Source organism: Gambusia affinis, linkage group LG04 (genome assembly GCF_019740435.1).
Source record: "Gambusia affinis linkage group LG04, SWU_Gaff_1.0, whole genome shotgun sequence".
NCBI classification, from domain to species: Eukaryota; Metazoa; Chordata; class Actinopteri; order Cyprinodontiformes; family Poeciliidae; genus Gambusia; species Gambusia affinis.
Window position 1 is genome coordinate 24,897,109 of NC_057871.1, and position 22,951 is coordinate 24,920,059.

Here is a 22,951-nt window from a genome sequence, read left to right on the forward strand (position 1 = left end):
CACCAGAAAGGTTCATGCCAACTATTTCTTAAATTTCAACTGTGATATACCGTTTAGAGCAAATTAGCTGCTTCGTCTGTTTCAGTTTTTGTGCAATTGGGCAAGACGTTTCACCCACCTTGCCTGCTGGTGGTGGTCAGAGGGTCCAAGCTACATTGTAGCAATGCTACCACCACCATCAGTGTGTGAATGGGTAAATAACTGAATGTAGTAAAAAAAAAAAACATCTAGGCATACTCTGGGCTTGATATACAGGCCATTTACTGCGCCATTTATAAGCATGTTCCATTTTGCTAGCATGTTAGCGTGGCTTGCTACACCAATACAAAATTAGCTGTGGTGAGATTTCCTTGATGACTGACCAAATAGTAAATACTAACCCTCTCTGAGCCACTGAGCGGCTTCACCACAGTGTTTTATAAAGTAGCAAGGTGCAATTACACCTTGCTGCACCTTGCTAATGAGAGCTAATTAGTGAAGCTAAACGTGCTGTGTGAATAAAGGTTAAGGAGCCACGCAGAGCTGCAGACATGTGTTTTAATAGCCTGGGGTTTTTTTAGATGAAAATACACTATAAATCAGCCTTGTAGTGTTCATAAAACCCAGCAGGACGCATGGACTTCCTGCTGGGCTGGACGGCCACAATCATACAAGTGGAACAAAAAGATTATCAGGAAAAGAATAAAAGCAAAGCTGTATAACATTTAAAAATCGAGCAACATGTGCTCCATTTCCCCTGATAGAAATATAAATTCAGGGAAAACAACCTCTTAAAATTCCAACACATGAAGGTAACTGTGAATTGAAACACGGGTAACTCCGCAGACCGTCGGCCGTGTAGAAAAGCGACGCTTTCTACACGCTTTCTACACGTGGCGTGCAGCAGCAAACACCGGGCTGAGTCCGAGCCATGAGGGAAGGCGTCGACTCCTCTGACCGCCTCATTTATTTGATGGTTATCTTGAAAACCATGCGAAAATAAATAAATAAATCCCTACAATCCACTCCCGTAGATGGCGCTAGTTTCCATAGAAACAGGAGATGATAATACAGCGTTGTAGTGTAAAGCTATGTATAGAATGTCTATGTTTACATATGTAGGATCTTGTTTGTGTGTGTGGGTGGGTGGGCTGCACAGATGGCTCTTCCAAGAAAGTGTTGCACCTGCGTGTGGGATGAAAGTGTGACAGAGCAGCGTGATGACCACAGCGCGAGGGTTTATTCTCATCTTAGGCGACACACAGCAGAAGCGAGCCTCCCAGGACTCAGCGTGCGTAACCCAGTAAGGCAACCCGAGTCGCTCTCGTCCAGAAAACGGGCGCTGACGCACCGCTGCTCTGACATGAGTTTGATTCAATAGGCAGCAAAGTACTTGCATTTACATCATAAGAGCTCTTAAAAGTGGCAACCAGTAAAACATGTTAATTAACCAAGGGCAAGATGCAATTTCCCTGAGACTTTCTGAAAGTCTCAGGGAAACCATTAACCACATTTAAGCCTTGGAGAATTTTTGATTTAAAAAACAAAACAAAAAAAAAAAACAAACAAAAAAAAAAAACATACTTGCATCCATAAAAAGGGACTTTTAGTTCAGTCCAGATCTGGTTCTTCTCAGGCCAGGAAAAAGGCTTCTGGTTCAGGAATTTAAAATTGTAGGTGTTATGTATTGATTCATCTATTTATATAGTTCACCTTTTTAGTCTTACCAAAAAAGTGTTTTTGTTCGACAAGTTTTGCGGTTTTAGCCTCCATTGGTTGAAGCAGTGGAATTTAGTGTCCTCTAATTGAATATTGATTGCTGATGTGTTTGTTTTCATCGTGACTTGCTGTAAAATGAATTGCCCATTGGGACCTGAACGAAGATTGGGACATGAATGGGATAGATGAAGCACCGACTCCAGTCACGGCCTATTACTTCTAGGGTTGAAAGAAATATACATATAATTTGATGTATATTCAAAGCATTTATCAGCATGTAATGGCTACGTGATACCAATTTTACTTTCTGAACTGAATTACTAAAAAGAAAATACCTTTATTGTATCTAATCTTCTGAGATGTAGCTGTAAAATGATCTGATCTTTCACCAGCTACTTCGCCAATCGCACCTCTATTCAAATTTATATTAAATTCCTGCTTTTAGCTTGCTTCATATTGCAGCAAAAAGCAGGAACATAAACTACGAAGGAGCGTTGCTTTTTGTCTACGTTCCTGTATCCCTCCATATTCATTTGCACACTTTCAGTCTCTCTGAGGAGCTGAGGTGGGGAATGACACTCTGAACAAGTCCAGCTTTTATGCATGTGCAGCAAGACTGAAAAAATTTAAATAAAATCAGTTCATCGCTATTGTTCATGGGTTACAAACGTCCTCAAGCGTATTTTGAGGACAGGATTTGGAACAGGGTTACATTGATCACAACCATTACATAGAAACAGCTTAAATCTTTGGTATGTGTTGCTTATTAATGTGGAGAGTGAGTTTGCAAAAAGGCCAACAGAGAAATAAAACAGTAGTGACATTATAAGAGCAAGTTATGGCTGCCCCATTAATGCAGGAAAGTTTATATGCTCAATTCCAAAGCATTTAAAGTCTATCATTCAGTACTTCATAGTTATTCTTGTTTAATCATGAGTCACATTTCATAAATTCTGACTGACCCACCTCGGATTAGAAGCACAATAGATGGAAATAGGGACATAAAATGTTCAATGAAATGAAACCGTTGAGATTTGATCACTTTTCTTAATTCTTCTCATGATAATTTGGCAAAGAGGCCAACGGCACAGCCAATCAGCACCAAGGAAAATGAACGGTGCTCCTGGATTAGTCGTTTACCAGACACCAGCCAATAGCATGCCAAGTAGTGCAGCTAGGTATTTTAGCTTCCCAAGCTGCATTTCCTTTTCACTAGTTTAAATCTGCTCTACAAAAAAAAAAAAAGAAGAAAATCAGCAAAAAGTCAAATTATCCGCCAATAAATTGGAGGTACGTTACATAGAAAAATCGTGAATAGGCAGGGTTCACTGTTCACAGTGATTCGATGAAGGTGCAAAATGGCAGTAGATGGGAATGACGTGGTAAAATGTAGGTGCAACACAGTGCTGGGCGATATGGCTTGAATATTACTGAACATTATTTCTAAATACCAAATTCAGTTTCTGATTTTTATCCCATTATTCCCCACATTATTATTTACATTAAAAAAAATTACAAATGACATAAATATCTTACAAAATTTGCTTTTATTTCAATAATTCCTCCTGTGAGTTGACCTGAACTCAAAAGTCGAAATACATAGAAGCTGTAAAACACACTTATCAAACAAGATGGCAGTTCTTGGATAACGTCGCTCTGGAAACACAACAACTGTATTGGTGAAAAATAATTTATTTATTTATTTTTTTAAATCAAATTTTCCAAAAATTAATTCTTCAAAAAACAGAAAATTCAACTAATCAGCCAGCAATAGTACAACCAGAGGTAGAAAATGGATCATTTTAAACGCAGAGGATCGGTGAGATCAAAACAGAAACATTTCGTCAGGCAGCACAGCGCCATGTTTGTCAAAAAACTCATCAGGCCAAACAGATTATATCCAACCATTAACATGATGATGATGTGACGTAATGAACTTCTCTTTAATAACTGGCCCACGTCAACATGGGGGACTAAATAAAGCCGAGCAGGAAACGACTCCTTCGAGGTATTGCTGCTAGAGGTGAGCTGTACTTACTAATTCATTTACACACATTGTTGGTGCGACATTTCCAGTCAGCATAAGACCAGTTAACTCTTCTCCCAGGCATGGCATCATATTAAAGGTAATTATTCTTATTATAGCGCCAAGTGTGCTGTAAAAATAACATGATAAAACAGAAAGAAACAAATCCCTTGCCACATGTTTAATTTTCTAAACTGTAAGGAAAAACAACAACAATCAGTTCACAAAGATTATTGAATGCATTTGTGGCCCTCATCGTCAGTCTGACGATGAGGATAAACATCTTCAATAAACACATATTTCCGTTATTTATGAATTCTTGTGGACTCAGTGACACAGCTGAAAAACTAAATGTCGTTTCCCATTCCAGTTTTGAAACAGTCTTGCGATGTATGAAGATGTCTGAAGACAGCATGTCAGTGTACAAAAAAAAATAAATATATTTCTTTATGGATAAATATATCTTAATCGTATAGGTAGAAACAGAAAACTATTTCCATGCAAAGCAAAGTGTAGTTTTGTTTTTGTTTATTTAAAATAAATATTTTTATATTTTGGGAAATGTAATATTTATTCAGACCTTGTAAAACAGAAACCAGTTTTAGATTTTTCAGGATTTTTCAGGGTACCGTAGAAACCAGGGAAGCGCTTTAGTGTTGACCAAAATTGGCCTTAAAACGGTGACCAGCAAATTGTAAACTCAATAATCCAATCTTTTTCTGATCAGTGAACGCATCAAATGTAAACGAGGCTAGGCCACGGCAACTCTCATCAGTGCGGACGTTATAAGTGAAGATATTTTCTGTCTCTGGTGCTTATAAATGTGATGATTTTGAAATTATTTTTGCACAATACATCAAGATCACTTTACGACTCATTCAGTATGGAAAAGAACGAGAGATATCATCTACAGGTCATTGAAAAATGCTAAAATTCAAGGTTTCTGTGATGTAAAAAAAACTTTTTGACTAAGATAATTGCTGATTTGTTTTCCCCTTCAACATATCCTGTATACTTATGAAAGGTGAACTAAAAATATAATAAAATAAAATAAGGTGCAACAATCTAGTAGAAAAATATTTTGAATCTGCTTCAGCAATCAGTGATCACAAAAACGAGTCTGTGTCCAATTAGTGACTGATTAATGTTAACTTGCGTTTAGCTGTACAACCAAGATTTTATTGACACTTCCTCAACTGCATCATTTAGCTAACTGAGCAGTTTTCTAAAGGTCAAAACAATCATATTGGAGAAAGAAATCAATCAGGAAAAGGGTACAAAAAACATCATATCCATCCAGACTAGATAGAAACTGGACAGGGGTGCTGCCCAGAGTCTGACAGGAACACTGAAGGAACCGAGTACATTTCTGGTAAGTACTGGTAGTACCAGTACTACACAGCAACAGCCTCCTGTAGTTTTTATGTGTCTGGACCACGAAGTAGAATTAAAAGACAGAAGCGTTGTGTTCTGGCTGAAAATCTGCTAATAACTTTAGGCCGTAATTCCAAAATGTAGGCCAGGCACAAAATGAGAAATTATAAGAAAAACTCCATACCTATATTGAAATATGGTAGTGGCAGTATCATACTAGGTCTGCTTGTATTCAGATTGAACCAGTTTTGACCCCAAAGCCTTCAGGTATCTGATAGCTGAAGATGAACCAGCATTTTATGAAATATCTTCACTGGTACCTTCCCAGAGATCAGAACTAAACTTGACAATAAAATAAAAAAATCTTAAGTGACCTAAACAGGTATTTGAACAAGAATTACCCTCCAAATATCATAGATTTCTTGTCATATTTAAGGTGAAAAAACTTGTAAATTCTGATTTTTTATTTTCTTTTTTTTACACAAGCACCAAGAGATTTTATCAAGAGTTTGTAGACTTCTTTCTCAGACTTCCACTCTAGTTAGTGAGTCCAACATTTTTTGACACATTTTTGAGCGAAACAATAGATGTCTAAAAGGGGTTGCATAAATAAAACTACAATTGTTCATTACTATCTACCACATTATAACTTCATAGTAACTAGCCCAAGATAATGTGAATGCTCAAAACCAAAACCCTGTTGAAGGAAAGAAAGCTTTCTGATACATTCTGGCCACGTTTCCTGTCACAGCTGCTCAACCGCAGCCTACAAAGGGTCCTCAGATAAACAACAGAGATATGCCGGAGGTGGTGAGGACTTGGCAGAAAGCGTGCGGTCAACTTCTGCAAAGAGGCTACAAAACTTCATCACTTTTTTTTTTTATTATCTCTGACTTTTACAACACTGTGGGCCAAAAAAAAAAAAAACATTCTGTTCATTTTTCATGTTTTCTCACTTCTGAAGAATGGAGAGGTCTGTAATTTCCATTGTAGGTACACCTCAATGGTGAGATGGACTCTACAAATACAATCCAAGTGTCGGGGCAACGAGAGGCAAGGAGGTTGTTGCTGGGGGCTCACCTACTGCAGCTTTCTGGCCGATCACCCATCTTTGAAAAGCCTGACCTGCCGATTACAATTCTGGTCAACACTCTTTTCTTGTTGTCTGAAAAGTTGCTAAATTGGCAACAGTGGAGTGACTATTGTTAACCATCTAAGACCTGACCTAGTGGTGGGTCTGTCAGTCAGCTCTCTTTCTCTCTCTCTCTCTGTGGCTCAAAAAGGGACAGTGGATACATTTCACAACTTTGTGGAGGTAGATAAGATCACTGGAAAAGATTGGTTTATCTTAAAGTATTGTCCAATTGTCAATCTCCCAAAATTAAGGACCTTATTAATTGATGCACCCCTAAATGTTGCTCGAAATCTTGTGATACATGGACCACGTGTCAACAAGACAATACAGTTGTCCTGTCTTATTTGCAGAAAAGCTGTACCAAAGCATGATGTTTCCACTTCTGTACCTCACAGTTGAGATGGCGTGCTTGGATTTATACTCATCGTTCTTCTTCCTCCAAACCTGGCAAGTGGAGTTTATTCCAAAAAGCTTCATTTTGGTTTCATCTGACCAGACGACCTCCTGATACACCTGTTCTAGACAATCCAGTTGGTCATTGCCAGACTTCAGATGGGCCTGTCCCGGCTTGAGGAGAGGGACGTTGCGCGTACTGCAGGATTTTGCTCCATAACGTAGGATCCATGACGACATGGTGTGTTGCTAATGGTAACATTTGAGACTGTGGTCCCAGCTCTCTTCAGGTCATTGACCAAGTCCTTTTGTGTATCTCTGGGTTTAACCAAAACCTCTTTCATGATCACTGATACTCTGTCTGTCCCCCTTGAACTGGGGCTCGGAGTCATTTTGAGTTTCTTCGGTTTTCTAAATAGTTGTTGCCTTCCCATCAAGCTGTTTGCCAATTATCTTGTAGCCCTCCTTCTTCTTCTATAGAGTTTTCTGGCAGTTTACAAACTTTGCGTATTACTGCCATCAACTGGATGGATTCAGAAATTCATTTTATCTTGTAGCCCATCCCAACCTTGTGCAGGTTTACCATTTTGTCCCTGGTGATCTAAGACAACTCTTTAGTCTTTTCCATTGTGAAGACGTTGGAGTCTGACTGAGTGAACATGTGGACAGCTGTCTTTCCTCACAGGTAACGAGTTCAAACAGGTGCAGTTAGTCCAGGTAACGAGTAGAGAACAGGAAGGCTTGCTAAAGACAAACTAACAGTTCTATGAGAGCCAGAGCTCTTGCTGGTTTGTAGGTATTCAAATTCTTATTTTGTATAATAAAATAAGAAATTATGCAATTAGGTTTTTAATTTTCTGTTTTAAGGTTCTGTCTCTCCCTGCTGAGGTGTGCCTGCGATGAAAATTACAAACCTCTCTAGTGTATGCAAGTAGGAAGAAGGGGGAAAAAATAGGGGTGAATCAAATATGTACATTTCCCCACTGTATTTAATTTCTTTTGTGAAAATATACAAAATACACCCTCTACTCTTGTGTCATGGTGTACCATCAGGATGGAAAAATGAGATTTTAGGTTTCTTTCCCTGCAAGCATGAAGATACAGAATATGAACCCACAGTAAGAGGTTTCAGAACAAATAAAAAGAAGACGACATTTTGGTTTAAATAATCACCTGCTGCGATTCCATTTTCAGCACATGTTTTACCGATTCAGCAGCCGCCTTCAGACTGTGACTGCTGGTAGAAAATGTTTTTATCCCTCATGCTGTTCGTTAGTGGAGGAAAGAGATAATGGGGGTTGGGAGAAGCTAAACATAAGCCTGTTTCATTCCTACACATGGATCCAAAGAGGATGCGGCACATGAATGCCTTTACTTCAAATAAAACGTAATTACTGTGTATGTTAAATGAAAAACAACGAAACCAACAAATGTAATTCAAAGAGAAAATATAAAAATGAAGGTTTTCCACATAACCTACCGTGATGTTTTAGAGGTAAACCTGACTGAAAGTGTGCCAGTTAAAACAGAGTGATGATCCCATGTAGCTCTTATGTTATGCAATCTTTATTTCCCCCATCCCCAATAGCTCAATATAGATATAGACACAAACACAAAGTCAAAACACACACCCATCATCTAGGAAATGAGAATAGTTTCCTCCGAGGATAATGACCTGTCACAACCCATGATGGTTTCCTCTAGAAGAGTAAATGGCAGTAAATGGGATGTTGATTCAATCTCGGCATTTTCTTGTATACCAGATGGCAAAAAAAAAGAAAAAAAAAAGGCTGCACTAGTCAAAAATGGTCAATCAGTTTCTGCAGCCATTTCTGGGTGCAGCCCAGAATTTTGTCCCAAAGCAAAGTTTCCAGGCAAAGAACACTAGGTACAACCGTGAAGGAAGTAGAGGATACGACACGGATGTCCACTGTGGGGTGATGCTGAGTGCAGAGATTTGATGTCGTCTACATTTGAACAATTCGTCAGTTGGGAACTAGAACAGATGTCAAACTACTTCCTGTCTATTGCTAGCGGTCAACGGACAAAAGGTAGGGAATACCTTTGATAGGTCAGCAGGGCAACACAACAAACACAAACAGAACAACCATGAACACACACACACACTCCTAAGGGAAATTTACAAGAGCCCAATTAACCTAATATGTAAGTGTTTGGGCAGTGGTGGAGAGCCACTGCATGCACAGAGACTAACCTTTAGTGAAAAAGGTGTTTATTAATGCGATTCTGGATAGGAGTCCAATCTGAGCATTTTCTTGCTACAGGACAGTGCTGACCATGCACTGCCTTGAAATGAGTTGCAAAAACATTCCAACTCATTTCTTTAATCTATGGCTGATCTTTGTCCACAACTATGCGTCAGGCATTGCCGCCAACACAGGATGGTAGTTTTATGCAAAGCGGTTGAGACAACATTGGTACCACAACGAACAAACTGTCGACCCGAGATGCCAACAACTTCAACTCAATCAAATAGCAAAAAGTTTATTAAAAAGAGAAGCCTGCACAGCCAAAGACTAGAGTCCTGCTCAAACAAGAGCAGGTAACCTCACCTTATCCTAAGTGTACAACTGAAGCTTTATCTACTTTCCATACACTCAAGTAAAAAAAAATATCTCTGCTAACCCAGTGGAACGAATGATGCAGCAAGACCTGACAAACTCTCACTGACCAAACCTTTGCTGACAGAATTGCGCGTTGTCGATCATGCCATGTTGATCCCGTGAATTTGGGGAAAATAAAAATTGAGAAATTTCTAGAAGTCGTGAAGTTGCAACCTTCATGCTTCCATCTTCATCCAGACCAACAGTTTTCATTGTCCAATTTACTCACCAAGATTTTCATGATGGGTTGCACCATACATTTTCTCGCAGAGTTTTCGCTCTCTGCACCCATAGATAATTCAAATTCCCAGCCCACACCAAGGAAACGCTCTAGAATGGAAACATGGCAACCAATGAAGTTGAAAGGTCGTTGTTAAAAGGATGTTTTAAACAAACCGGCTATTGTTAATATTTTTTCCCTCCCACATGACTGAGTACACAGTGGAAAAAGACGCCTGCACTTAACCCAAGTCAGTCAATAATGCCTTGCCTCACGAAAGGGAGTGCTGCGTACGTCACACCCGGGAGCCAGTGCAACGTCTACAACAATAATCACTTTCAGGTTTGGCAAATATGACAAACAATTATTCATACAAAGCAAAACACAATTATTATTATTTTCCTCTTCATCTGTTTTTCGAAAACAAACCTTCGTGAATCCACAACCACTGGGCAATCGGGCTTTGACTTCACCTTTGTGGACGAACTGATGTAAACTAATGGCCTTCTTGTTTTGTTTTGCTACACAAAAAAAAAGAAAGCCAGCTACAGCGCTGCAGGTGTGCTGCTTAACACCCAACTTAACACCCAACGCCCAACTTAACACCCAGCATAAAATGATGCTCGACACTCGCAGGGATGCTAATGCGTTGAAAAATGTTGGCCTGAGGCAGCGACCCAGGTGCCGCTCCAGCCCGCCATCCGGCCATTCATCCAGGCAGCCAGCCACACATCCTCCCATTTACTCAGTCAACCCACCGCAAATAAACCTGTCCATTATCTCAGTCTGCTAATACCACTCGAACAAACGCTTACACTTAAAAAGAAAATCGTTACTGCGGGATTTCAAAGCTGGACTGAAATTATTACAATTGTAGTCTTTTATTAATCTGTGGTTAAAAAAAATAAATAAATAAAATTTATTTTCTTATTGACTAAATGGACCAAAACTAACAACTCTCACCATTTCTGTCCTATGAACATTTTGACCAAACGCGTGTACTTTAATTTGATACAACTTCTTTGGAGTTTAATAAAAATATAAAAACCTCAGACAAAGGTTTCAGACTTAAGCCAATTTGATTGTGTAGATCCTGGGATGCTCCTTAACCCTGCAGCCTTTAGGAAGGAAGAAGCGTCATCAGATGGGCCCCAACAATCAGTAGCTGCATTTCCATCACAAACGTGTGTAAAACTTTGCCAATACTCCGCGTCAAAAAACCCCCACAATTTTGCAATTTTTGCGTTTCTGTTGAATAGGAAATACGACTAAACTCATATTAAGTGAATAAGTTTGTTCACGTTATAAGTCATTAAAAAAAAAAAGAATGTGCCACTCCATCATCCTCCAATCACATCTTGTCGTTTTCTTTTTTGTTGTTTGCACTGTGGCAACATCCGGTTGTTGATAATGTGACTCGTGTGATGCAAAAATAGTGTTTCCACTGCCGTGTTGCAAAATAAAACAATTTTGAGATTTAATGACGGAACCTGACTTAATGTGTTTTGATTGTTGATTCTATGTTGCATTGTGTTTTTGTGTCTGATATGATGTAAAGCACTTTGAAATGCCTTGCTGCTGAAATGTGCTATACAAATAAAATTTGATTGATTGATTACCCAAAAATAAATAAATAAATTAATTAAATCCACCTCATTCTAGTGCTGAAACTTTTTATCAAAAAAGGAGAGTTTTCCTAAAATTGCCGCATTGCTAATGAGAAAATTTATTTTCAAAATGTCTATTTGTGCAATTACAGAATCACTGCTATGCTAGTAGGTGTTTCTACCGTTACCCATATTTCTCTGCTGTTAAGTAGCTCAATCAGCCGATTTTTCTCCCCCCTCTACAAGTCTCAAAGCCCTTGGAAAGAAACTAAATCTGTATTGGCCTGAAAGATTTTGCTCGGAGCATCTCTAGTTATTACGGTTAAATATGAGCACGCTTGTATTTTCTGGTACTCACTGTTGACGTGACTTAACTTTAGCGATTTAGACGCTCCGTAGTTTTAGAGATGCCTGAGCTAATGCCGGAGCTGACACTAAACCAACCACGTAAGAAAAAAAGGGCACCAACTTCAATAGGCCCACTCAAAACACACGGATGTTCAACTCTTTAATGAATGAATACACCTCGTTCCTCCCTGTCAAGGCTGAATGACTAAATGAAACACTCAAGATCTCTACCTTTTCCACTGTCCCACTGTGATCACCTTAGTGACCTGAAGCGGAGCGAGAGAGAGCTGGTGCACCGGTGGAAAGACGCAACATTAGAAATGAGAGAGTAGCACGTCGACTGCTGCTCTCCTGTGACGCATCGCCTCCTGATCCTTTCCAAGAAGAAAAAGAAAAGAAAAGAAAAAAAAAAACAGGACACTGTTTGTGATGAATGACTCGGCTTGCAAGAGAACAGAGCAAAGTTGTTCTCGGAGTACTTGAGAAGCAGAGGGATTATTTCCTGTTCAAGTGGCGCGGTGCAGTGTTACCACTAAATCTTCTGAGGTAGAACTTTAAACCAATGAGTGAAATCCCTAAAACTCATGAGGCTTCTTTGCTTAATATGCCGTGAATTGTAAAAGTTAACACGAGCAAATGTTTGCGTATTAGCGGAGGGCGGAGCACAGAATGTGCCTTGTAAACTTTTAACAGGGAATACTTTCAAATGCAGCTCCGGGGCTTGCCATAACCCAGCAGTGGAAAATCATTTCTCTTAAAGGGCATGCGTCATCATTCTTCAAGCTTTCCTTGTTAGTTGTGTTCAGGGAAGACAGTTTTGGATTCAAACAAAAATCCCAGCAAACCTCTTTAAAGCCTCTTCTTGTGTATTTTTAATTAACTTATCTTTTCATAATTTTAAGATTTCTACGTGTTCTGGCTCTTAAATGTGACCTCTGATGTGTAGGAAAACATCTTCCATTTCATTGCCTTAACTTGAATCCATACAGAACCAATAAAAGGCAGGGCACAGATCATAACCCGTAATGGAAAACACGCATATTTCCATTTAAAACAAAAAAAAAAGGAAAAGAAGAAAAAAAATAACTTTCATAATAATCCAGCAGGAATGAAGAAAATCCGCAGCGCGGCGACAAAGGGGCAGCTCTTTTACGTCACCCGCACGCCCAAAGATGACTAAAAGGGACAAGACCATCGAAACGTCTGAGGACTCCTTCTTTATTGAACGTCGCGTAAACACACCACAGAAAGCCACTCTGACATCTGCGGCTGAGCAGGGATGTGATGAAGCAACGCGGCCCAGCAGCAGACGCTAATCTTCTCCCAAAGAAAATGCAAAAAAGAGACGCGACCCCGCAATATACCCGTGACTCCGACTTTGAGTGCGCACACACACACGCACACACACGCTGTACTAACGCACAACCCCGGGGAGCTTCAAAGAAAAACAAAATCTCCCAGAACTTCCTGCATGACCTTTACCCCTCCCCGCTCTCTGCCATCCTTTTTTTTTTTTTTTTTGTCCACCTCTTCACCTTCCCTTACACATAAGAGGTCACCGTTGCACGTCCCTGGTTATCCGCCCCCGGCGCTCCATCTGTAACTTCATCAACTGCTCTTTGCTTTTGTTTTCGGACAGGCAGGAAACTTTGACTCGCCCTTTAGAAGAGGAGGGATGAAACCCGCTGCAATGTGTGCAGCAGTGATAAGAGCACAGAGGGGGGGGGGAGAAATATAAAAAAAATAGCTGCCTCTTGTACAGTAAATTTCCCAGAGGAGTACCAACTGTAAACAAGTTATGACGCTATGCTTTCTGGGACTCATCCAAACTGGACTTATCTCCCAGGTTTACTTTTTGTTTTGGGGTTCTTTTTCCAGAAATAAAAGCCAGCCGTATCATTCATTAGATGATTTATATGCAAACCTTCAGCTTTCGTGTCACCTAGGAGACACCAACACACACCATTCCCAACTCCAGTACATCTGCAGGAGAGCCTCTTACTTTCTGCTTTCAGGACAGTCATTTCCCAGAACCACCATCAAACTCTTGACAGCTGAACAATCAAACTGATTTCTGGAAGTTTGCTTCCGCGGGGTTAAAGTTTCACTTGCGATGTAAAAGGAAGTGTTCTTTTTATTTCCTTCCTCTAGCAATTATAGAGTCAGGAAGTTATAACTTCATGTTACAGGCATGACAGGCACAGTAATAAAAATAAAAAAAAATTTAAAAAAAGAGCACAAACATTTTAGGACACATGAGGAGCATCATGAGACACGACTGTGGACGTGAAATAAAAAACTGAAATTTCTTCTTGATATAAAATAACTCAAGAAATAGTTCCTTTTGTACTTCAAAATAAGAGTCTCAATTGCAGAATCCCAACTTTAAAGCGTCAACAGATAATGTTAATGGTTTGGGCTTTACAAGACACACACTATGAGAAACATTGTGGCGTCTTAGTGTCCCAAAATCTCATTCCATCCAAACTAGAAGGAGACAAATGAAAATTTAGGTCACATGTCATTATTTCCCTCAAATAAATGAACATTCATTACATGTCTGAATACAATTTGTATTGTACAGGTCCAACACAATGCACCTCAAATTGTTAGCAGGTCTCTAACAAGCTAACAAGCGATACAATTACTTGTTAGCATGCCTCAGCTTTCATCTTGAAAGCACTAGCTCTTTAAATGGACACCGACAGTTAGCAAAGCTAGCCCATCCAGCTGGATTAAAGGCCAGAAAGGTTGCTATAGAGTCAGTCAAAAACAAAAACAGCCTTACTTTCCTTGTGTTGACTTGATTCACGTAATCCGTCTTGGGACAGACGGTTAAACCGAGCCCGACTATTGGCTCCTGGTTTGTACGTCCACTGAAGTAGAAAGGGGCCCTTAAGTATTAGTGTTTAGTGCAAGGCTTCCAGGTTGAGAGCTTAGCAGTTGTTCACGTCATCTTGATAACAAAACATCTATCAGTTTTCTTCAGCCCGCTTTTGAAGGTTTATCAGTGTCCATTAAGAACCTCTGTCATACCACTTTGAGCCAAAGTACGGCGGCTCAAATGGAACTAATTCACGTACTAAAATATTATATTTTAAAGAGCTTACAGAAGAAGTTTAGAAGACGTGTGTGAAAGGCACAAGTGAGTGACAGGACTAAATAAATCTTCCCCAACAGAAAGACTCTTTTCAACTTAATGTGGCGCAACAAACCACTCGGTAGCACATGATGAACGGTTCCTTTACAACAACTCTCGGCGGTTCTGCAGGCGGCTCATCTTTGGAGCACCCTCTCCTTATAACTAAAGATTGTGTGTTAACTCTGTCTTCTTCATCAATACCCATTAAATCAATGAAGATATTCAAGATATTCAAAGTTCTTGCTTGAAAAGCAGTCGCCAGTTGCAAGGCATTTCAAATCTGAAACTAGTACTAGCATAATTAATTGTTAAGGCTTTATATATATATATATATATATATATATATATATATATATATATATATATATATATATATATATATATATAAAAGCAAATTCTCATACCCTCCCAGAGAAGTGGGTTTTAAAATCAAAAATGTCTGCCATACATAAAAGTAATAAGAAAAAGTTCATCTGCATACGTGACGGTTTGTTTCTTTTTGACATATTCCTTGAAAGACCATCTGGTTGATCTTGTTCCAGTCAGTTTAGTTTTAAATATTCCTCAATGCATCTTTGAGATGCTTCAGACGAAGGAACGGATCTTCCTAAAATAATGGCCTGAGTCACTATTTGTCAAAAGTGATTTTGGCGTCAGGCGCAGAAGCCGAGCGCCTGCTTCTGTGAATGTAACAATCGTTTAGAAATGCAAGCGCCCACGTAACACATCTGTGTGATGTCTTACACACACACACACACACATACAGCAGAAGTATTCAAGAACACATTCCTGTTAGCAAAGCTTTGTATTACAAACATGACATTTCCCTTTTGAACTCATGGGAGGGTGCGGGGGCTCTAACTGTAATGACTTCATCGCTGCTTCGATTGAGGAAAATGGAAACTGGCAGGTTTGTGGCGATCATCACTGGGTGGAAAAAAGAAATATATATATATCAATTATTGATTACAATCAAACTTTTGATAAGCAAAAGTTTGATTGTAATCAAACTTTTAATCAGCAACATTATAGATTTTCTTTTTTGCCCTCCCAGAGAAAAAGCATCACAGCTTTTTATCTGAACATCAGGCCTGACATGGTGTCACAGTGTAGACTGTAAATCCACTTGACAGCGGCCTTGGGCTATAGGAAAACCAACACACACACACCCACACACCTCAACCACTGAAGACATGGACAGAAGAAGAAGACGAAGAAGAGCTGATAATTGACCAAACACACTGTTACATACATGCCAGGACAGGAAAAACAATCATTTCCAGCTGCTAATTTTAGACTCTAACCCTGAGATTAAACAGACAAATCAGATTGCACACAAAACAGTGGGCTCATTGTTTCGTGCAAATGAACCAATCAGTGCAGCACAGGAGGAATTAGTTGGAGGGAAAGAGAAGAGTTGAGTCTGGAGAAGACTTGCCTGCAGTTTTAGGGAGGAATAATTCAATCTGCAGGCAAGCGTCTGCAGAGTCTGGAATTAGAGAGAGGGAGTGTTGGGGTGGGAAAACGATGACACTCCTCAGAGAGAGTGTGTGTGTGTGATGTAGTATTTTATGAATGTGTGACAAAGCTGAGCTGCACTCTTTAAACTCAGGCTTTCTGCAGCTGTAGGCTTGAGGGAGACGGGGATGTTTTTTTAATTCAACGGAGCGCTTCAAGTTCATCTGAAAGCATTTCTCATGCTTCGTGTAAACTTCCTTCCCCAGCCACATGTCTGGAATACAATCAACCTCGACGCGCTCTCATAGCTGTCGATGTCGCCCGGGAAGCGCACAAATCCCCTGGAGTTGTGCACGAAAAAATAAATAAAGACAATAAACCAAGAAGAGTGTGTGTGTGTGTGGGGGGGGGCAGTGGGGGGATTGAAGAGGGGAGAGCGCAATAAATAAATAATAATAAAATAAAATAAAAACTTACCTCCTCTACAGTGAGGGGCATGCATATCCTGTACTCCTTCATCAACATCTTCTTCTTCTTCGTCTTCCCTCTGCGCGACCCCCGCTATGTGTTCACAATAGTAGCAGATCAGCAGAGAGTTTCCCCTCCCCGCCGCCCCGGCAGGATGTGTGTGAGCGCCGAGCTGATCTTGGACGATGTCTTGTGTCAGCGCATGGACAGCCCGAGTTACACTCGACTTCTTCCTTTCATCGGAACCAGCGGATTGTGTGCGTCTCCAGCATTGCCTTGTGTGATGTGAGGAACGGAGCTTCGGCTGCTTCTGGAGGGTTGTCTCCTCCCACCGTGTCGGGAGGAGGGAGAGCGGGGTGGGGGAGAGGGGGGTGGGGGCTGGGGGGGAGGGGGGAAGGGGGGACAGTCAAGCTGGGATCACACACGGAGGTGAAGAATGACGGTCCGTCGGATTAAGAGTCTTCGACGGCCGTAGAGAGGTTTTTTTTCTGGATTCGTGGATTAGTCGAAACACATGATCGAATATAAGGATGTGGAAATACAAATCGGTCACGTATAATATTGAATTAAAGTTAAAAAACAAACAACAAAAAAAAACCAATTCAGATAAATTTATTTAAAAGCATCAATTCAAAAATAAATGTCATCTTTAACATGGCTGCAACTAAGGGTTCATTTTAGTAACGAGTGTTCTACCAATTAATTGGTTAATCGGATAAAAAATGGACACATTGCAGATATTTCATTTAACCACTTACACGTTTTAAATACAGTATTTAGAAATACAGCTAAAAAAATACTTAGCATATTGACATGTCAAAAGCTACAGTGCATGGCTAATCTGTTCTCTGCTTTTTTTTTTTTTTTTTTTTGATTGACTGATTAATGGCAGAATAGCAAAAGATGCTTAGATTTGTTTTACAGAATTTAAACCAGATGAAGCTAAAACTATAACACTTCAGGAATTTTGGGAACATCTTTACAGACAAAGAAGGTATGTTTTTTTTATTTATCTTAAATGTAAAATGTACATATTTGGCTTAATTACTGTTCTGAATGTGTTGTTCTTTCACAAATTGCTTTTTTTAAGTATGTATACTCCAGTTAACAATTAATCAAAAGTTCATTGATAATTATTTCAGTAAATCAATTAATCACAACTCATCTGATTAATCGTTTCATTGCTAATTTTTATTAACTTCATCTTGGTGAGAAACACACCTAAACAGATCATTACTGAGCCAGAAGTCTAATCTGTCAAATACAGATTGTAAACCCCTGAACCACTGGCCATCAGTCAAAAGCATAAAAACACTTAAAATAAAGTTATTATTAAAAGATTAAAACCAACAACAACAAAATAATAATAATAAACATGCATAGCCCACATTCTAAAATTATGAAGTTGTTTTACTTTGAAGAGTCTATCCCGGATGTGAATTGCCTCTGCCCGCTTTTTTTTTTTTCTTTCTTTTTTCTGAGGTACCGTTAGGAATAAAGTCCGGTATGCTTATTAAATGTTTGTTTTGAACGCAGCAGTGTTTCGAAGCTGAACCCCCTGTCTGCGTACAAAGTCAAATCAAACAACCCCCACACCCTTTTCTCTTCTTTCTTCTCGCCGCAGCTCTACTTGTTCTACTTGAAAGCAGCTCTCATTGGTATCGGAAAAAACAAAACCACGTTAACTAAAAGCCTCTTCGGCCCCGCTTTCTCTCTCTCTCTCACTCTCTTGCTAAGCGAGACGCGATGGAAACACTGGTAGACCACAGCACAGGAAGCATCAGCTCGCTGCTGCTGCTGCACCCCTTCGTCGCTTTCACACCCCTTTTCTCCAAGCTGTGGTTTCACTACCTTTGATGTCTTGCACGTGCATAATTCCATTGCGCAGACAATTGAGCGGTGTTTGGACGGTGGCTCAAATGTCCGCTGATGTGTTCGCTGTTTGGCCTCGTGATGTGCCTACTTTTGTTGTTCCGACATCTTTTGCAAATGCTGACTCATCGCGAAAATGCTCAGAAGGCACCCGATATGAAAGAAAGGAAATTGTTTATAATATCCTTTATTGTGCCACAGTGGGGGAATTCTGGAGAGCCCATAAGCAAGTTGGATAAATAGAAGATCAAACTAAGATAGAACAAAATCTATGAAAACTTTAAAAATAAGAGCAGGAGACTTTACACTATGCAAATTCACAACATACGGACACTGCAGATACAGTTATAATAGTCTGCTCAGTTTAAAATAAATATGCAGTTTAGTCGTGTCAGGGAAGAGAAATGCACAGAATTAATTTGCATTAAAAACAACAACAACAAAAAACTGTTCCAGTAAACACTATGGCTGCATTGTTATTGACCATAGAATTGCGCAAATTGAAATTCAGCAAATAAATTTGCTAATTAGAAACATACAGTTTTCGGGGAAAAAAACTATGTTTTTGGGGTAAAAATTTTCCGGCTAGAATGAGGCGGCTCTTCAGACATATGGAAATAGATCTGCAGCTGAACAGTTTTTTCCACATCACACGAATCACGTGATGTTGCTACTGGCAAAAAAAACGACCAAGAAGAGGACAGGAAGCAGAAAGAAGACAATGGTTTGTTTTTGTTTTGTTGGGGGTTTTTTCAGACAATAATGCGCAGTTGGTTCCAGAGCTCTCTCAGCTTCTCACACTTCATAAAATGATGTGTGTCATTCGAATGTGTTGAATCTGTAACTCTTCTGTAAAATCTCACACTGCAATTTCCCTAAAACGCAGAATATGTATAGCAACTCCCCAGTATAATGGGTTTGTTCCACCAATGCCTGAATAAGATGGCCAACAGATCATGAGCGCCAACGCCGTGGCTGAATTATGACTATAGTAACTGTTTACATGCTTTGCTGCCATTATTTTTTATAATTTATCGTCTAAACATGCTTAGGATGTGATTTAACTCTTATTTCTTATTCAACGGAAACACAAAATTGTGTTTTTTTGACATTAGCTGAATGATTTGCACATGTTCGTAACGTTCTTTTTGTGTGGTTGGGCTGCCTGAAACTGTTCTTTACAGTTTCAGGCATTAGTTCTGTAATCTTTACCTTATGTGATTTTTCTGTTTTATTTTGTCTCCAAAGTCACTCAGTCTAAATGATTTAATCTTATAGCTTGCTGCTTTAATTAATACATTAAAACTGGGTTATCTGGTGTAAAGACAAGTCTTCCCATGTTATGTTTATATAAAATATTATGTGAACGGTGTGTCAATGAAATACAGAAGTGAGTTTTTAATGTCAACTTCCAGCTGCAGCAACAGCAGAAACCGTCTCCTCTCTAAATATTATATCAACCCTTTTGCAAAAGAAACATAATTTGCTAAAATGAGAAACCACTGACAGTTATGACCCTGACGCTCTGTTTTGGTGCTTTATAGTACGCATCTAGATAAATCTAGACTTATTTCATGTGGCTGAGGTCAAACTGTTGTGTTCACAGCCAAACAGACTGAAACTGGAAGAAGAGTTGAAAGGAAATAAACAATATAAAAAAAAATCTAAGAAAGACGTGGCAACAATTTATCCAGCAGTTAATATAAACAAACCTCTATTATTATAATTATTCTTTTGCATCCAAAACTCAAAATAACCAGAAAAACTAAAAATAAGTCTAATTTATGTTCAGGAGTCCAAATAAATCTTTTATTTTTCTTCTGTCTGTCAGAGAACAGACGCTTCTCTGCTATGAATATTTTGGCAAGCATATCACATGAAAATTTAATGAGATTTCTGATTGTTGATTGGAGTAGATCTGCTTTTTAAAAGGTTTCAACATTGACCTATACTGCCAATGCACAAAACATTTTCATATTTTTTCTGTAATTTAAACATCTCATGGCTCTTATCCAAGGAGGATGGCAGCGGCAGACCAGGCGCCTCCGGCGAGATGCCGCCCTGGGCGGTTGCCCATATTGCCCATATCAGAAACTAGTTCCAGTGAACTCAAATCTGTGAACGAACCAATCGGAAGTTTCCAATAGTCATTCTGTATGTGATTTTGGTGCATGTAAGCTCCTGGTTTACATACACTGATGTATTTTGTGATTTAAATATATGAGTGATCCAACTCAGAAACTGTCATGTTTTGGTTTAAGCTTCTGACCCAGGGGACACAAGTAAAGGTGCAGGAGCGTCCTGCCGAGAGCTTCCCTCCCGGGTATGAACCTGCTGCTCCGGACTCAGCTCCGCCCCCTGGTGGAAACCTGCTGCTCAGCAACAGTCACACAAACACCACACAGACTCACAACAACTTTGACAGAAATGCAAACAAAATCACATATAAGACTGAAGATGTTAGTTAAGTTTGTAGCTTATTAATCACTAAAAGTTGTCCCAAAGGACCATTGACTACACACACACATATACACACAAAGGATTCCTTCTACAGCAGTAAATTTACACACAAAAAAAAGATTTATCTTTGTTTTATCTTCACTGAATGTGCCTTTGTCAAATATTGTAGCCAGCTACAACCCTTCACTCCTTCATTTCTGAACAAACATCTGATGTCATATCACTTTAGAAGATTTAGTTCAAGCCAACATAATTCTGCTGACCTGTTTTCGAAAATGCTGCCATGTTGGGGCCTCTAAAGTAACACCGATTGTATTGTTCATTATTCATGGAGTTAACAAGAAATTTGGTCTGTGCCTCACCGTGAAAAACCCGTGAAAGCTGAGCTCAACGGCCCAGCATTCGGGACGACGCTATAATTTCAGCGGTAAGTCACGCTTACTTGCCCAGAGCCCTGCTTTGTCGTGAGAACAACAGAAAACGACGCTGCCACGTTTTGACACAGTCCGTTTTAATTAAAGGAGAGGCTGGGCTGCAGATTTTATCGACACAACTGACATTTTTGGATCCACTCAGCAAAATCTGTGCAGTAATGATGCTGACAAACTGCCTTTTTGCCTCGTCAGCACGCATTTTCCCTCCACAATATATTCCTGCCTTGGATGGCAAACCCTCTGAACCGGCATTTCAATTTGAACTCTCGTCTTCAGTAAACAGGCGAATGTACCAGCTATTTCTGCCCAATGTAATGCTGTTAAACACAACTTATCCTCAGAGTGTTAATCATAAACGAAGGCAATGCAACAAAAAAAAACCAAACATTGTAATTACTTTATATTATGCTGCAGTGTCAACCTGTATACGCAATGATACAATGAATTGCAGTTACATTTAATGAAACGATGCTAGGCTATAAATTAGTACCTCAAGCTCAAATGAAAGGTTAATTAACTTCTCAGGCAAAATTGGTGTTAAAAAAAAAACAAAAAAAAAATACTGTTGCTATGTTTGAGTATTGTGAAATTCCTGAGGGTGCTTTAGTCTAATTTTACAGATTAAATCTGAAAAATAAACATAGATGTCGTTCTGGTCCCCACCCCTTTACTCACTGCTTCTCTAGGGTTAGCTGTGGTTTCCTGATTCTGCAAGCAAACTGTTTGAAATTGGGGTTTTAGGTTTTTTCGGGGCTTTTTGCGTTTTCTCAAATTGCTGGCTTTAAAAGTGCTGGATTTTGTGATCATTCTGTCCAGGGCCGGCCCTAGACACTTTGGAACTCTAGGGGAGATTTTATTTGCCCCCCTCACCCCCAATTGTTTCACCAATTTACATATGGCTACACTAAACACTGCCTTTTATTATTATTTTTTTTAGCTTAGAAGAAAGTGTTCACCAAAACATAAGTTATAAAAACACAGAAAATTTTGAAAATACTCCGATTTGATCAGTCCAACGTATGCAGGAACTGTGAAGCAGAATAGCTAAGCACAGTATCACTCTTATTAAATGTAGTATTTAATCATCTTTGGTGTGCAGAAAAATGATTGTAGAATGTTCCATATTAGGAAAGTATATTATTACTTATGAGTTTTAAAAAGAATAGTTAAAGTTCCTTTTTTTTTCCTTTTCCCTTTTATGGCGCCCCTGGATGGCTGGTTCCCTTAGGATTTGGTGACTAAAAAGCTTGCTTAAGTAATTTGAGATAACAGCCAACTTAAATATTTCGTATTTCATCATTCTTTCATTTAAATTGAGTCACACACTGTATGTCAGGCATTATTCCTGCATGTGCTTTGGGGAGTAAAACGGTTCATAGCTCTGGTATGGGACAGATTCTCACCAACAAGCTGGCAACATTTCACTGCAGTGTGCTGCTGAGCAAAGACAGACAAGATTCAGATCATGTGAAGACACCTGCTGGTGTGCTGTTGCCACGGCACTGTGCTTTACTTCATGTGCTCGCATCCTTTCGCAAGTTGATTGCAAAGCTGTGCTTGTGTTCTGTTGTTGCTTCAGTTCAACTCAGTTCGGTTAAAAATACTTTAATAATCCCAGAGGGAAATTAATCCCATTAATCCTAACTGCTTTCATTGTGATTTAACTAATTGAGGCTTTGGAAGGAACGGGAA

The 22,951-nt window shown here is 39.4% G+C and overlaps 1 protein-coding gene across 2 annotated transcripts in view; it reads right to left on the reverse strand.

Annotated features, from left to right (window-relative positions):
* The window catches only part of LOC122829350 (cytoplasmic phosphatidylinositol transfer protein 1-like), a 79,238-nt gene extending 62,421 nt beyond the window's left edge, over nt 1–16,817 (reverse strand). For both annotated transcript variants that reach the window (XM_044113825.1, XM_044113828.1), the window contains exon 1: nt 16,503–16,817. In XM_044113825.1, the coding sequence (XP_043969760.1) occupies nt 16,503–16,550 (48 nt within the window). In that variant the 5' untranslated portion in view covers nt 16,551–16,817. The remainder of the gene's footprint in view (nt 1–16,502) is intronic.
* Nucleotides 16,818–22,951: the final 6,134 nt, after the last annotated feature.